This window comes from Eucalyptus grandis, chromosome 8 (genome assembly GCF_016545825.1).
Source record: "Eucalyptus grandis isolate ANBG69807.140 chromosome 8, ASM1654582v1, whole genome shotgun sequence".
Lineage (NCBI taxonomy): Eukaryota > Viridiplantae > Streptophyta > Magnoliopsida > Myrtales > Myrtaceae > Eucalyptus > Eucalyptus grandis.
The window spans coordinates 46,046,412-46,062,249 of record NC_052619.1 but is presented as its reverse complement, the minus strand read 5'-3'; the positions used below and the strand labels follow the sequence as shown (position 1 = coordinate 46,062,249).

Here is a 15,838-nt window from a genome sequence, read left to right as displayed (position 1 = left end):
TGATCAAATAAGAGACATTTCTAGAACTTATAACCTTTGATGAAATTAAGGTTTTATTTTAATTAAAACACCAATGCGATAATTAATTTTGCCTGAGCTTTTATGAAATGATGAACTTTCGTAAAATAAACTAAAAGAAACTTCATTAACTAGAGTTGTTTAAGAAAAAAAAAACTCTTGCTACTCGACAACAAAAAATAATCTATAGTAATCTATCTTTTATATTGATTTATTATGCAGCGTTCGTTCTTGCATGTTCCTCACTGAAAACGCGGCCATGTCATGCTCTCTTTTCTTCCATGTCGTTTTGACAGGCTAATGACCGGTTATTACGCTTTTAGAAGTTGTCACTTTAAAGCACTGCCTTCCAGGTGGTAGATGCATCTTCGTGAACACATTCAAGTCCGATCGCTTGAGACAGTCCAAGAACGTGAACCTGTAACTAATGCAGAACATGGGCCAATGCCCTCAACAATCACTGCAACAAGAAATGCACGTAGGGACATGTATTGCAGGACGCTCGAGCATAACGTCCCTGCTTGTCAAAGATTTGGCGACGGCGTTTGAATGACATCCCACCACCACCACAGAAAACTCGAACAAAATGACAGCAAAGTTTGACGGAGCTACTGATCAACTTGCGTTACTGGTAAGAATAAGAATACTGGTCCGCCGAGCAGAGAACTCTCAAATCAATGACAAAGGCTTGATTCGAATAGGACTTTGCATGGCTAGTATTTTCTCAAAATTAGATGGTTTGATGCGTGTGTCACGGTCCGTGAATCCTCCCATACTCATGACACTTGTGAGTGGTGCTTGGGTTATCGAGTGAAAAGTGAGAATGCAGAAGGACGAACACAACTGGTCCGTGGAAGTGGCGTCAGGACAGTTGGTGCTAGAAGTTCTAGAATAGAAAGATTATATTACTTAGGAGCTCTGAAGGCGGGGTTGACCTCCTGTGAACAAATTGGTCTGGAGCTGATGCCGCTCTCCTAACGAGGCCATGGCAAGCCGAAACCAATTATTGTGCCTAAAGAGATCTGCTGTCTCACTTGATGAACTAGACGCCCAAGCGAAGCTAGGCATGGTAGGATCTCGTACAAAGAATCATTCATCGTATTGTTCGTGGAACAGTTATAAAAAAAAGACTGGCTTGGTGAATTCCACTCATCAAGCGCCACACGGGCCCTTCCGCGGCCAAGGAAACTGTCGGCCCGTGACACGTGCATCTATCTCGTTTGCAAGTCGGCAAATGCTCACCAGTGTTTGCTAGAAGGTTTAGCCCTGCTGTCCCTTGTCCAAATGAACAAGCTAACCTAGAAGTAACAATTGAAGTATGGTTGTGAAATATTTTAAATAAAACATGTGCAGGCTGTTGTGGAAACAATCGCATTGGCAACATCATTTGCATGAATTCATCTACTAATAGAAGCTCGTGATGCAATAGTGTTTTAGGAACATTCCCTACGGAAGAACACTTGCTAATGAGACTGATATTGAAAAAGAGAGAAGTTCTGGTTCCACTAATGATGTAAAGAAATTGGGATATTGAACTTCACAGTGATTGTATGATTCCAAAGGCGGCAGGCTTCCCTTATATATTGGGAAAAAATTTCAGTGGTCACTATGTTTGCTAAGTGGAAGGCGCAGTAATCCTGTGTTAAACAGAGTAAAGTACTTTACAACATGTCACATTGATAATCATCTGATATGCTAAATCATCACTTAACTAAAAAATTTCGTCATTTGCATTATTATAGACAAGTTAAAGGGACCATCTGTGTACCTTGAGCACTAGGGACATGGAAAATCTTTGCTGATACATGGATAAATCACCACAAATTGCAGCAGAGTTTTTCCAGACCTTAAAATGATGACTATCCATATATTCCCGGAATGATAGATGTTGATGATTTTGAATATCGTTCCAAAAGCGACAAAACATGGGCGGCCCTCCTCCCGATATGACTTTCATCGCGAATGTTCCGGCCAGCCATGCGAACGAGAAGCAATTTAGCCGTTGATCCATAGCGTTCCATTATATCCTTTGACTGGAAAATCTTCTCCAAGAATCCCAAAGCCTCTTCCTTGAGTGAATCCATTCCCCACGTCAAGATCTCCAAGATGGGCTTGATTGCATTGGCTTCATGCAGAACGTTTGCGCCTCTGTTGGGAGATCCTTCCCTCACCAGCGTGGAAAGTGCCTGAATTGCTTCATATGCTGTTGCGTGAACCTGTATCTGCAAGAGATTGACTAATTCAGGCAAAGCATTGGCCTCCAGGAGACAGAACGTGGATGCAACACTACATTTGCTGCCATGGGCCGGGCATCGAGGCACATGTGCACTGAAACACCAGCAAAAGCTAGGTTTAGTGGACATAACGAGCCTTGGAGTGCTCGATGATAGATTTCAATGAGAGCTGCTGCTCTTGCCTTGGCCGTCACAGAACTGACCCGGAGAAAGTTTACTAGTAGAGGATAAACTCCTTGCTCAACCACAATACGCTGTGACTCCACATTTGTGGGGTCTGTGAACCTGAAGAGTGCACTAAGGGCATTCTCTTTTGCTTCCATGGTTCCTGATCTCAATACTTTCATAATCGCTTCAACTCCATCCAACTCAATTAACCTCGTAGTAAGCGATACTTCTGATTTTGGAAGATTGGCCAGTAAGCCAGCTGCTGCCATCTGCACATCACTCTTATCTTCATTCTCAAGAAACCCCACCAAGGCCTCCAATCTCCTCGGCTTAAGAAGGTACTCGACAACTCCTTGCGGTTCATGCTGTGAAAAGAGGAAGAGAAGATTTATTGCAACTTCACGGATTTCGGAGGCTGAGTCGTCAATGAGTGGAAGGACTATGGATATTCCATTTGCAGCCAAAACTGCCTTCTTGACCAGTTCGGGTTCAGAGTTGCAAATAGCTAGAATCACACGTAAAGCCGGTCTCCGCACATGGGATGAGCTGGCACTCTGTTGAAAATCTAACATACTGGTTATGATCGGTTCTAACTCAAGTTGGGTGCCTCTTCCATCAACGAGGAATTTGATCCCATCTCCGTCAGAAGTAAGTTTCTCAAGGAGTTCACAGCATTTGATTATTATAGCTGGACGCTCGTGGGACATGAACATTAGTTTCATAATGTGAGACACCCCATCAGAAGCAGCTAGAAGTTCTTTGTTGGCTCCGCAGCTTGATAGCTTGACCAACGCACGGAGAGACAGCTCCTTTGATTCAGCTGTGCCAGATAACATCTCAAGCAACGGTGGTGTTACCCCCATCTTACCAATTATCTCCACATTTGCTTCAATCAATTCCATATTGACCAGAGATCTCACCATCGACATTCTCAATGACTGTGGACCTGGCAATGTTCCAGGTAACCAACAAACAAGAAAAGCCAATTATAAAACATGTGCCATCACTCATCACAGAAAAAAAGAGCATAAAAAGAAGTTAGAAAGGCCTATCATGATGGCATTACAAATTAATACGTGCTTAATTCACTCCAACTAGCTGTTGTTTACATAGAATATAATGTTCTCTTCTTATATAGTCTAATGTCTTTATGGTGGCCTGTACCTTGAGATACAAGGAAATGGCATTATGGTCATACACTTACTCTATTTTTTGTCTAACTAATCCACTCTAAAGCGCAATTTTTACCTTTATATACCATGTAATCTTTCCTTTTATCAGGTGTTTGTAATCTACTATCTGGTATAGGGTTGATTTACTTGGATGATCAGCTTCGTGGAGTTTCTTTTTTCCCTGATAGATAGGGTGCCAGGAGTTACAAGGTTCAAAAGCAGTCAGCAATTCTGAAGCATCCAAAGATCTAGCCACATGCAGTAAAATGGCATTCAAAACTAGGAATTTAGTGCATACGCCACAAGCATCAACAGCATTGGAAGATGGTGGATAAAGAGCTTCAACCTTGAGCTATGCGATCAACAAGCGGGTTGTACCAGCCTGACCTAGCAGCACAAGTTATGTTCTCCTCATCCGCATCGAGCAACTTATCCAAGATCTTCTTGGCATACTCTGCTGATTCTGTCTCTGGCCCTCTCAAAAGCGTTACAAGGAAAAGAATAGCACTGCACTGCTGAGACAGCTTCTCGCATGCAGACACATTCCAACCAGATCTATCTTGCAATAGCTCAAACAACAATGCAATAGCTGCCTTTGAGATGCTTGGATCACGCCCCAAACAAGGAATGATGTAATCCCAACCTTTGGACTCAACCAGTTGTTCCTGGAAAATCGGGTGCATCCAAACCATGAGATGGCTTCTAGAGATTGTGACCAGAGTTCTGACCAACTTAGGCATCTGACTAAGAGAATGCTGATACTCTACTCGTAAATTTTGAGTGTGGTAAATCCTCAACATCAATTAAACAATCAAGAAAGCCAATTATTCAAAAAAAAAAAACCAACTTTCAGACATCAATTACTTCCTTTCAAATACTATGTAACAGTATCCCCATTAACAGAAGTAATTGTCACTTACCTTACTATGTAACAGTATCCCCATTAACAAAAGTAATTGTCACTTACCTTACTTTTTGCATGCCCTTCCACTACCTCCTTTAAGGTAATTAGTATTTTCCTCTTCACATCTTTGTTGTGTGAGTTCCCTAGAATAGAGACAATGATGTCGGTCAGTCCTCCTATGAAGATCCAATCCTTGTTAACCGAATCTTCTCTCACAAGTTCTTGAATTTGGCAGAGAGCCTCTTTCACCAACTCATCAGAACCAGATGACATGTTACTTTTGCAGCATCTGATTCTTAGACAGTAATTAAGCTCTCTCCATTCTTCTATTGACTGTCTCAGCGGAAGGTTTGACCTCAGAGAAGTGTCCTGAAGAACCTCTCCCGTTACGGGATCAGTTCTCTCACCACAGTCAAGCCAAGCCTTGATGGCCGCTCTCTCAGCAGTGGTACCAGTGCAAAGGCTCACAGGATCAACCATTATTGTCTGATTTATAGGACAAACAAAGGCATTCAGTGGAGGGATTTGTTTTTCCCTTTCATTATAACCCACAATGACCTGGAATCTTTGGAAATACCGGGTTTTTAATTCTTCGTAATTGATTGCAGCATCTGCCCGAGAGAGCAGTGCAATAACCTGTTGCAAGAAATATTCCTCAGCCTTTTCCTTTCGGTGTGCGGCTTCTTCCTTTTCCTTCCTGAAACTTTCCAATTCCTCATTTATCGCAGATGGCTCAACATTTACACCAACTGCGCGTGCTATTTCTTCAAGCATGTCATTCGCAAAGCCCTGATCCCGTTTTTGGTCCTTAATGCCCTGGTTCAACTTGTTGATTATTTGGAGCTGAGAATGCGAAGTTTCAAGTTCCACTCTCTGCATCTCATTCTGCAGCCTATTTACTTGATCTGAAATGTTAGTCAAGACTTCAGTGTTTGCAAGAGATAGGGCAGCCAAGGACCTTCCTATGTCCCTTGTTACTTGTTCTACCTCCTTCACTATGTATCTGCACCTGACCAACAAGTAAAACCGGGATCGGTTCTTGTACTTCTCAATCAAGCTATTAGCCTTCTTAACATCGGTTTCAAGGGATTCCAGTGCTAGCCGAGCAGCTTGTGAGTCGTTTAACTCTTGGAGCTGCAATTCCTTCAGAACAGGTTCTATGTCAAACAGGTGTTTCGACAGGACTCTGAAACTATCTTTCTCGACGAGAATGTCTTTTGCAGCTTGAGCTGTTTTGATGACCTGATTAGTCAGCACAGCCAAGATTGTGCCAATGGGAATGAGCTCCAAGGCCATGGTTAAGCACAAGATTAGGAGAATGGATTATTTCCTTGCTCAAATGTTCAACAACATCATCGAAAATCTTCAGATTCAAGCGGCATCCATATGACCTGCAGTTTATAACAAGTCACTTTCCACTCCACACGACGAAAGGATTCAGCAATGCTATTAGTTGATGGAAAAATGGCACCGTGAACGAGTTCTCTCATGGTCTGTTAGGATGAACTAAAGATGAAATGGGATAAACAAAAGGCTTAAAAAATCCACAAAGGCCACAGGATAGTTGAGATAAAAATCTCACAATCTCTGTTTTTCTGATTCATTTTGGCATTAACATATGAAGGTTCCCTCACCTTGTAACATAATAGTTCATCATTTTTCAACACAGAATAAAGACCAATTTCAGATTAAATCATGTTCCACTCATCTTTCTTCAGTCGACGTGGATTCCTAATTAACTTAATCTCCCAAGAGTTTTCTACAACCATGCTATATTCTGTTCGCACATGAAAGTGAATATTCAGCCTCTGGTAATGCTACCGCTTCGGCTCAGTGGACTTAACTAGATTGTAGTTCCCTAGAATGTCTATTAATTTAGGTGGTTCATCATCCATTATAATGCATAAGCACAGTGATACACAAATGTCTCCACGCCAACCGTTTTAACCCCTCCCATTTAGTAGTACGCATCATTTCGTCCTTTAGACGTGCGCAAAGGATAAGAAACTGAGACAGTATAAAAGAAACAGAGAAACACATTAACCAAATCTTTCATAGACTAGAAACAAACTCGACCTGAAATGTCACTGACATAAGCAACCCTTATATCCGGAATGATAGTTTTGTTAATCATGCGACTTCCCAAATTCCCAGAACGGGACCGAGAAGATTGATTTTCTTTCACCGAATTTTTGCTTCGCGACAGTTTTTACACCCTCTTCCGGCTAATTTCTCCATTCCAATCACAAATATCAAAAGCATAAAAACAGGGAGACCCGAGAGGGAGAGAGAGAGAGAGAGAGAGAGAGAGAGAGTTTCAAATGACTCCTGCAAACTAGCAAATTATACAAATGGAAAAAAAAAAAAAAAAAAAAAAAAATCCAACGAAGCCCATGTGTTCATTGTACTCAGCTGAACGAATTCCACATGCAGAAAAAAATATGAATCTCTCTCTTACTAATAACCAAACGCAAACATCCAAAAATGGCAAATTTCACTTCTCATGCGTTCCATAAATTACCTCTAGAGAACTGCGCAAGCCCTTTGAGATTCCCCACGAGATTAGTACCGCTGCAATTATTCCAACTTCACTCCTGGAAAATTCCCAAAGAAGAAGAAGAAAAGCTCGAGCATGCAGTGACAAGTGGGCAGAAACGGAGCACCGATACAGCTTTTACCGGGCGTTGCCGTACAGAAAACGAGGACTTGCCCCGAGTCAATGCTCCGCGGTCTTTGCATATTTTAGATATATTACATGACGATCCCGTTTTCCGCCTTGACGTGGTCCGGGAGGCGGTTTGGTCGGTTCTTTCTCGATTCTGGGAAAACCTGAGGCAGTCGTTGGAACATTCCGGGAAAGTCGTCGGCCGCCCAGCGAGAAACTTCCGTCTTTTTCTTCTGCGGATCCCCACTGGGTCGAGGATTTTCCGGGAAAGTTTGTTTCTTGTTCTCCCCATTTCCGGGAAGTGACAGTTGACGCGACGGTTAGAAGTTCATCCTCTTTTTAAACCCACCTGCGTGATTACTTCCTGGACAGAATCATCATTCGTTGCTCACCTTGTAGAAATCAAATCACAAGTACATAAAGTGGGAATTGATTCGTCGTGCCAAGCAGCATCGACATTTGAAAAGCATAAGATTAATCAACAATTTACCATACAGGAGTTGAATTACCCTATAATCACGAGATACAAAGTATGACTAAGTTAAAAGAATTTAGAAATCATGGAGTTGATTTTCTTCTTACCACTATTTGGTTAGAGTTCAACATGGCCCTTACTTATTAAAAAGGCAAACATGAGACATTGCTCTTCTCCTAAATGACAAAATTTTCCAAACTCAATGGCTAACGAACAAAATAAGAAAAGGAAAATGAGTACCTACCCGTTCAGTCACTTCACAAATTTGTGGTGCATTGTGAGCCACTAATCTTAAAGTTGGAAACTGGGACACCAGCTGGTCCAATTTTATTTTTTTATGACTTTGATTGGGTGGGATTTCCTCATTTGAAAGGTGTGTTTGTGGGGGAAAAAATCATAATAATAATAAATATATATATATGTATATGTATGTTTCGCAAATCATGAAAAGAATTCTTTTTTGGAAAATGCTTTGATTTCCCCTTTTTCAGTTTTAAGAATTTATTTTCCTAACATTAAGAATATACATTATCTATGATCGTAAATATTTTTTCGTCGATTGATAATTTTCTACGAACCAAAATACGCCAAAGTTCGGAAAACTCATTTACTTTTTTCGTTTAAACATATGCACCCCAAGTCTCACCTCAATTTTCTCTTTCACACAATCTCACCTCAATTTTCTCTTTCACACAACCAATAGCAGTTTTCATGGTTGTTCAAATGTAGGGGCAAAGAACAAACTCAACACATGCACTCACTCTCACTTTGTATTGCGACTGCTTGGGGAGGAATAGATTCTGCACAACGTGCCCATCCTTCATACCCAGCCCCTTGAGAAGCAGCTCGAGGCATCACCAATTTGGATTTGGCAGCGGGGATAATAGAGCCGTTGATTCGATTCGGGCATATCGAGGTTGGAGATCTTTCTCAGTGTAGAAGCTGCTCGAGTCTTTGAAGCGAGCTGTCGCGGATTGCCTCACCTCCACTGTTGCCCTTGCAGCTTGCAGAACTCTTCAGGTTGCTCTTGAATTTCGATTCTTTCTTATTTTCTATCGGTCTTGCCGACTTGGTTCGATCTGGCCGAGTTTTAATTTTGGTCCTAGTGGAGGCGTTTGGAAGTTTATAAAAAATTCCAAATAATGACTTGAAGTGAACTCAAATTTTCGGGAAAAAAAATCTAAAGTAAACATTGTTTTAAATAAGGATTTGAAGTTGTCAAGCTAGCCTTAAATAATGACCTAAGCTTGACCATCGTAGCAAGCACTTGATTTTTTTGTTGGCCAATTGGTTCTAAGATTGCGTTGGATCTGTTGAATACAACTATAGAGAACTCCAGAGAGTCTTGTGCCAAGAAAAACGGACCATTCCAGAAGAAGTATGGGATTATTCAATATTTGTCCCATGGGACAACTATGATCTTGCGCCTAAAACCAAACAAGCACTTGAGGAATTCAATCAAGCACAGAATCAATCAAGAATGCTTCCATAACAAGAACAAGAAATGGCAGACAGAAATGATCCTTAAAATCCTCCCAAGAATCTTATGCTTAAGCATCCTATGCCTAATGGGGAGGGCTTCTATCTCAAGACCCTAATGATCAAAGACCCTTTTCCTTATCCTTTGGATCAAACCTCAACATAGTCTCCCATTATACTCAAACAGCAAATTGGCCCTATCTAATCATGCCTAAAGAAAAAGTATAAGGAGATCTTTTCTTAGAACTAGGGAAAACCATATCAATTGCAATAGATTTTCTATCCTACACTAGGCGAATCTCTTATTCAGGCCTTCCAGGGAATGTCTTTTAACTACAAATTTTCTAGAAATTTAATTCGGAGCATAGAGACACTCAAGGGTGCTAAGATGGAAACATTTCTAACTAATAGAGCTACATTTCTTAGAGGATCATATCAAGTTAGAGAACATGAAGTGTTTAGAGAGATATAAGGAGAATTTTCACAAGCTTACATTTTAATTCAAGGGACTCTTCCCCAAACATTACATCCCATTTGCCTTTTATAGGCATTAAGAAGTCACAAAAAACAAAGACCATACTCAATTGTCTCAAATGCACGTGTAGGCTCCGAGAATCCCAATCAATAATTATTTTAGGTATTATGAACAGTGACTATGGATAGTGATTTCCCTAATCTATTGTTACAGTAACTTTGCTACAGTGACCTATGCTACGGTGATTTTTCTATAGGCCTATTTATCATCTTAGGAGTTGTAATCATAATCTAAATCATCAGAGCTATGTCATGCAAGCTATTCTTCCCCGTAGCATTGTACAAGTCCAAAGTCAACAGGAGGACTATTGGTGTTCTGAGTGAATTCTCTTTGTGATGTCAGGACATTCCACATGTTTAGACCGATTGAGGAGAATCTTTCTTCACGAGTCGTAGAGAGTCCTAGAACACTGTCTTGGTCCGTTCTTTTAGGCATGACTAGCTAGGGCTAGTTTGCTATTTGAGCATAATGGGAGATTGTGTTGAGGTCTAATTCAAGGGATAATGTTAAGGGTCAATGGGTATCATTGCTCGTTCATTACTCATAAAAAAGAGATGTGGCCATTTCACAGGTTTTAATACCATGAAAAACTCAAAATTAATACATTTGTAAAAAAATATGCTGAAAATTAATTTTTTAATTACGAAAAACTCAAAATTAGCACATTTATAATAAATTTATCCAAAAATAATTTTTTGACCATCGAAATCTCTATACTTGTGCATTTGTAATAAATTTATTTCCATTAGTTTCCGCTAAATGAGATTAATATTGTTACCCCCCAAATTGATATATTCGTTAATTATCACATGTTATCTTACTATATAATTTAATGATAAAAATTAACCAAACTAACGAAAAGTAAATTTGCCACAAACATACCAAATTTGAGTTTTTGGTAGTTGAAAAATTAATTTAATATAAATTTATTATAAATGTATCAGAGATTTTTCATGGTATTAAATATTTCACAAAATAGTGGTTGGATATTCCTGTTGAAGTCCCTCTATAGCCCAATTCATTTCTTACCAGGCCCGGCGCGGCCCATTTTGCTCTCCTCTCCTCGAACTTCTCGCCTATTCTCCCCTTCTCTCTCTCTCTCTCTCTCTTTTTCTCTCTCTGTGGGAATTGCAATTGCAGGGGTCTTCGTTTGCCGAGAATTCTGCAGTTCACGGTCTTCCCGGCGAGAAAATGTCGTCCATCGGAACGTCGAAGGGCATCCTGGAGATCGCCAAGTTCGGCGTCTACGTGACGGTCCCCATCGTTCTCATGTACGCCTTCGCCAACAACTCCAAGAATCTCCAGAAATTCATGGGCACTGTGAGTTCCTCTCCCTCTCTCCCTGTCGCGATCCATATTGGCATCCTATCAAGTTAATGCCCCTTGTCAATGCGAGCGAATCTCAAGATTTCGACTGATGGGTGTTGCGTTTTTTGGGGAGTTGGCTTGATTCGCTAGTCCGGCCTAGGGTTTTAGGTGGCTGGAATTGTCGGCGTGCCGTGAGCTGTTTGTGATGGGGATTCTTTTGGAGTTTGAGCTCGTCTGGATTGGAAATGGAATTCGGCGAGAAGCGCCCGAGTGTTTTTTTGTGTCGGACGTGGTCCGGTTGCGTCATGAATATGCTGAATTTGTTTGTATCCTATAGGTTGCAACGATTGAAAAATGTTGTTTGTGCAAATTGCCTCGAATTGCTTGTCTTGTATGCTCTTGGGATGTTGGGCGGGGGAGTGGAACCCAGATGAATATAACCGTTTTCGATGCGGGAGTTGGGTACCTGTGAACTTTTGAATTTCAGTCTTCTTGATGATCTGTCATACGAATTTCGAAGAGCGATTTTGGTTTTATCTTGTTGTTTGGTCGCCGAGCTTGTGTGTCTTCAGTATCGAATTTGCGAAAAACAACGATGCATTTCGAGCTGTTCCCCATACAGTTTTTCTGATAACAGCTCTTCACTTAGATCATGTTTGATGGTTCCCTGAGGACCGTTTTTGAGAATCTGGCAGATTGTGATAACCATGTTAAACCTAGACTAAATCCAATATCTTGTGATAAAATTTCTCAATTGCTCCCAGCTATTTGTGTTTCCTTCCAGGATTTATGAGTTCCAAGTTAAATTTAGGAGGATCTACTGTACCGCACACATCTTTGACACATCAATAAGTAGTTCAGGATGATGATAACAAAGACCATCTAATGCTTGTTTGGCAGATGGGTTGATCCATGGACATTGCTTTGCTCGCTGTACTAACTAGTAAGGTTGCGTTTGCCCCTTAGTCATCTGTGCCCTTATTACGTAGTGTATAGGATCAATTTGGTTGTCTCAAAAATTGACCCCAATTATATTGCCACATCTTGCCTCTTCCATGAACTTCGGTATTGGCTGGGTTCTTCAGGATGGACTTTCAGTTTTGTAAACGTATATTGCTGTACTTGTTTCTTGATTTTTCAACATTTTGGTGAAGCCTAATGATTTTTTCCTACCAAGTTCTTCCCCAGTAACGACTGTCCAAGGAACTTTTCGACATGGGCAGACTGCTTTTTATTTGATTCTTCAGATTAATTTAGCCTTTTCATCCCTTAATGGATTCCTTTTTACCAGTTTTACAGAAGACTGCTGCTTTTTTAAATGGAATTACAAACTAAATGAAGAGCTAGAATTCACACTTCTTGCTGCTACTTCATACCATGACAAGAGCAGTAATGAGTCATCTTGGATAAATTACAAGCTTCTATTGCTCGCATTAAATGAATTTTGTGGGCCAAGGATGTGGTGTGGTTCTTTAGTAGTTTAAAGGGAACTAATGGCAGAGGTGACATCTTAGCCCACTTTTTTTGGAAGATTACGATGAGCATGAGGACTTTCTCGTTAGTCGCTCCTCATCTGGTGATGAAATACTGCAAGGTTGAAGCTGTGGTTTATTATCTTCTGAGTGTGAATACTGAATCATTGACTGAGATAAAAGTACCTTTGTTGTTTATGTGCCCGTTAGTGCTTCTTAAGATCATCCATAATCCATCTTATCTCCAAATTTTGTTGGTACTCCTTTGTGGTTATGATTATGACTCTGAAGTTCCTTTTCTGTCTGTCAAGAAATCTTACGTGGTATACCCACCTGAGGGACCGAGGCCGCCTTCGCCAGAAGAGCTGAGGGAAATGGCAAGAGAGATTGCTCGCAAGAGAAACAATCAATAAACAGCTTCTCTCTGATGCGGGTCGGAGTTTCTCCGCATACTTGTTTGTATTATGCGAGAAACAATAAGCTTGTACGTGTTATAATTTCTTAGTGAAGTCACCCTCATTCTCCTTCCCATCCCATCAAGTAAATAGAAGCAATTAAAGGAAAGGTTCATGGATGTATGCGATGTATGCTTGCTGTTGTGATGGATTTACCCATTGTTTCCTCGTGTATACCATCTCAATTTCGAGAAACCTTTGCCAGAGAACAGGATTGAAGAACCATGGAATGCTAGGTTCGACTTCTACTCCTGTCAGAATGCGTGTGATGAACTTGAAACTCTCTTCAGGGGAGTCTCCTAGTCCCTGTATGATGTATTTACTGCTTCTACCTCAACTTTTTATGACTGTTGGAAGGTGGACTTGGTAAATAATAAACACTAAGGAGATTCTGCCAACTTCTCATGCGACTTCTCTTCCTTCAATTTACTTGAGAATTGTTGAATTAGGAGTAGAATTTGAAGATATGAGAAGATCCTGTGACGTACTCGTTGGTTCGAACACGTGTGACTCCTCTAGACTGACCCTTTTGACAGCAATGGATTGTTGACGGATGTGATGGAGCTCGTCTGTCATGTCAAAGTCCTTCACTCTCTTGTGTCTGGTGAGGTGATCAGCGGATAATTTAAGGTCATTAGTTGCAGATTGCGCATGCAAATTTCTCCCAAATCACAAGCGAAATGACTTGACAACAGTTACCATGTAAAATGTACGTTGTCTCCAAATGGAAATATTACCAAATCGATCTTAAACTTATGATATGAAATAAGTGTCATAACTTTTTGGGCTAAATTAAGAAGTTAAAGAGTATACCCAGTTTTTGAAATTTGATCACCATCCTATTTTAGTCACTCAATAGGAATGCTTTGTCACCTTTCAAAGTCCTTCTAACTTTCAACAATGGTCGATACAGCAAGGTTATACACACCTTTAATTTAGTGCCATTGGGCTTGCTTTATCATTTCATGAAAGGAATGGATTAACTATAGTTGCTTAAATGGCTCTTTTAGATACCCGTTTCTTGAACTATTAGCATGCTTGCATCGATACCATCCAAACCACCCTTAACATAGGAATAGTGTTTGTTATGCTGTTTCCAAACTTCAATACGGCTCTCTCAGATTCACCCCTTCTCTCAGCCCCTAAGATCTAGCTGTAGATTACTGAAGCACGTCAAACTTCGAACTCTATTGTTGCTACCTTATATCACCAAATAATTTATTCGGTCTAGAATCATGCCATTGACCTCAATTTCCCTTGTTTAGAAGATGCCTTGTTCATCTTGGTGGATAATAACCAAATTTCCTATGTCCATGTTCCTAAATAGATCCATCGAGATCAATTAGTTAAGTTACTCCCAGATACGTGGGTAATTAACTATGAAAAAATCCACCAAAATTCCAAATTGATCCAATCCACAAAGTCCCAATTCACTAAGAAGAAAGATGGCACAATTGTCATCAAATTTAGTAAGGAAAATGAAGAGACCACATCTTCTATTTTTCTTACTATTTTTATGATGCAACCTTATGCAACTCATGTTCCAGCCGATGAAGGCCATCCATATCCAAAATCTATGATTGAGTCTTCTAAGCGGGAGGGGTGTCCAACTCATTATTATAAAGATCCCCATACGAGACATTATTTCAGGGATCTAGATTGTCAGTGCCCTCTTTGCACAAATCCTCCAAATGACAAAGAAGATGATAGACCATCCAAAAGAAAAAAAGGTCAAAAGATAAACTTTACCAGAGGTACCTTGACGGAGACCCTAGTGTCGAATTTCTAGATGAAGATGAAGGAAAATATGAATTTATGGTCTCGTATGGACCACCTCGACCACACCCACCTCCAAAATTCCTTAAACCATATGAACCCGAACCTCCTCCATCTCCTCAGTTGCCACCTAGAAAGAAACCCTAGTCCCAAAAGCCAGTTATCTCACCCTTCTATAAACCTGTCCACAAATGGTTAAGAAGAATTCATTTCCTCTTAAAGTACCCAAAATGCCTTGGTCCTCATGTTCCCCAAAACTAGAACTATCACTTGTCCTTCCATTTGTTTATATGTTCCAATCCTCAGACTTTCCGCCTTGGGAAAGATCTAATTCTAATGTCTCATTCCCAGCATTAGAAGTGTTTATAGATGTTCACAATCAATGTTGTCATATCTCTAAGATCTCGAATCCTACAGATATTGATGACCATGGGAGGTAAAAAAAAAGTTATGGCAACCGAAGTTGTCCTAAATTGCCAGGCAAAAAATGATTGACCCAGAATAATGTTCTCAAAACAATTGATACCAAGCTTTCAACTAACTAAGCCCGTTTTGATTATGTTGACCAGAAGGTTGATCAAACGGCTTTGATCACAAATAAATTGCTCAAGACATTTCAAAAGAAACTTCACCAGATGGAATCTGGGAGAAATGTTTCTCATCATTATTTGGAAGATCAAAACGGCTGAAATGGAAAAATTGAGGAGACAAATCAAGCTCTTGTAGGATAGAAAAATTATTTCTCCTCCAGATCCATTTTCTCAGCCTTGTCAAGCGATTCCCAAGGATGTGGGCCCCTCTAGGGCTACCTCAATTGCTTCAATTATTGATGAAGCCCCAAAGTAGGATTAGAGGGATATTGTTACACTCTAAAATTGCATCGGAGAAATAGGAAGGCAAAGAAGAAGCAATGAAGAAAAGAAGCCAGCTCCTGAATCTTTTCTAGAGCCTCCCTATGTTCATATGGTCTCCAACCCACTTGAAGCTTTCCCACGAGACCTAGATAGACAAAGTATACAAAATATTACTTCGTTTGATTCTGCCAAGCAAAATTCCTCCGAATCAGTCTCAAAATCGGATTCCTCATCCTCCAAAAACACTTCAACTTCTGAGCCATAAACACAGTATCCCATGTACTTGCTATTTTTATGGTTGACCCCCTGAAGCAAAGATGGAA

General features: G+C 40.4%; 2 protein-coding genes across 2 annotated transcripts; one reads left to right on the top strand and one right to left on the bottom strand.

The window, feature by feature from the left end:
- Positions 1–1,496: 1,496 nt before the first annotated feature.
- LOC104414600 (U-box domain-containing protein 43) lies at positions 1,497–7,472 on the bottom strand. Its single transcript, XM_010025754.3, is given in 5 exon segments — positions 1,497–2,413; positions 2,416–3,366; positions 3,939–4,257; positions 4,560–5,887; positions 7,018–7,472. Coding segments are annotated over 4 exon segments (3,039 nt in total). The 5' UTR covers positions 5,793–5,887; positions 7,018–7,472; the 3' UTR covers positions 1,497–1,877.
- A 3,273-nt stretch (positions 7,473–10,745) lies between these two features.
- On the top strand, positions 10,746–13,283 carry LOC120286554. Its single transcript, XM_039298833.1, has 2 exons — positions 10,746–10,970; positions 12,742–13,283. The coding sequence occupies exons 1-2, from the start codon at positions 10,842–10,844 to the stop codon at positions 12,841–12,843; spliced, it is 231 nt and encodes a 76-aa protein (XP_039154767.1). The 5' UTR covers positions 10,746–10,841; the 3' UTR covers positions 12,844–13,283.
- Positions 13,284–15,838: the final 2,555 nt, after the last annotated feature.

Bases quoted from the DNA above. Each gene is read 5' to 3' on its own strand.
- LOC120286554 (XM_039298833.1), top strand. From the start codon at position 10,842: ATGTCGTCCATCGGAACGTCGAAGGGCATCCTGGAGATCGCCAAGTTC. The intron at 10,971-12,741 runs GTGAGTTCCTCT...CTGTCTGTCAAG, and splicing joins TCCAGAAATTCATGGGCACT to AAATCTTACGTGGTATACCC.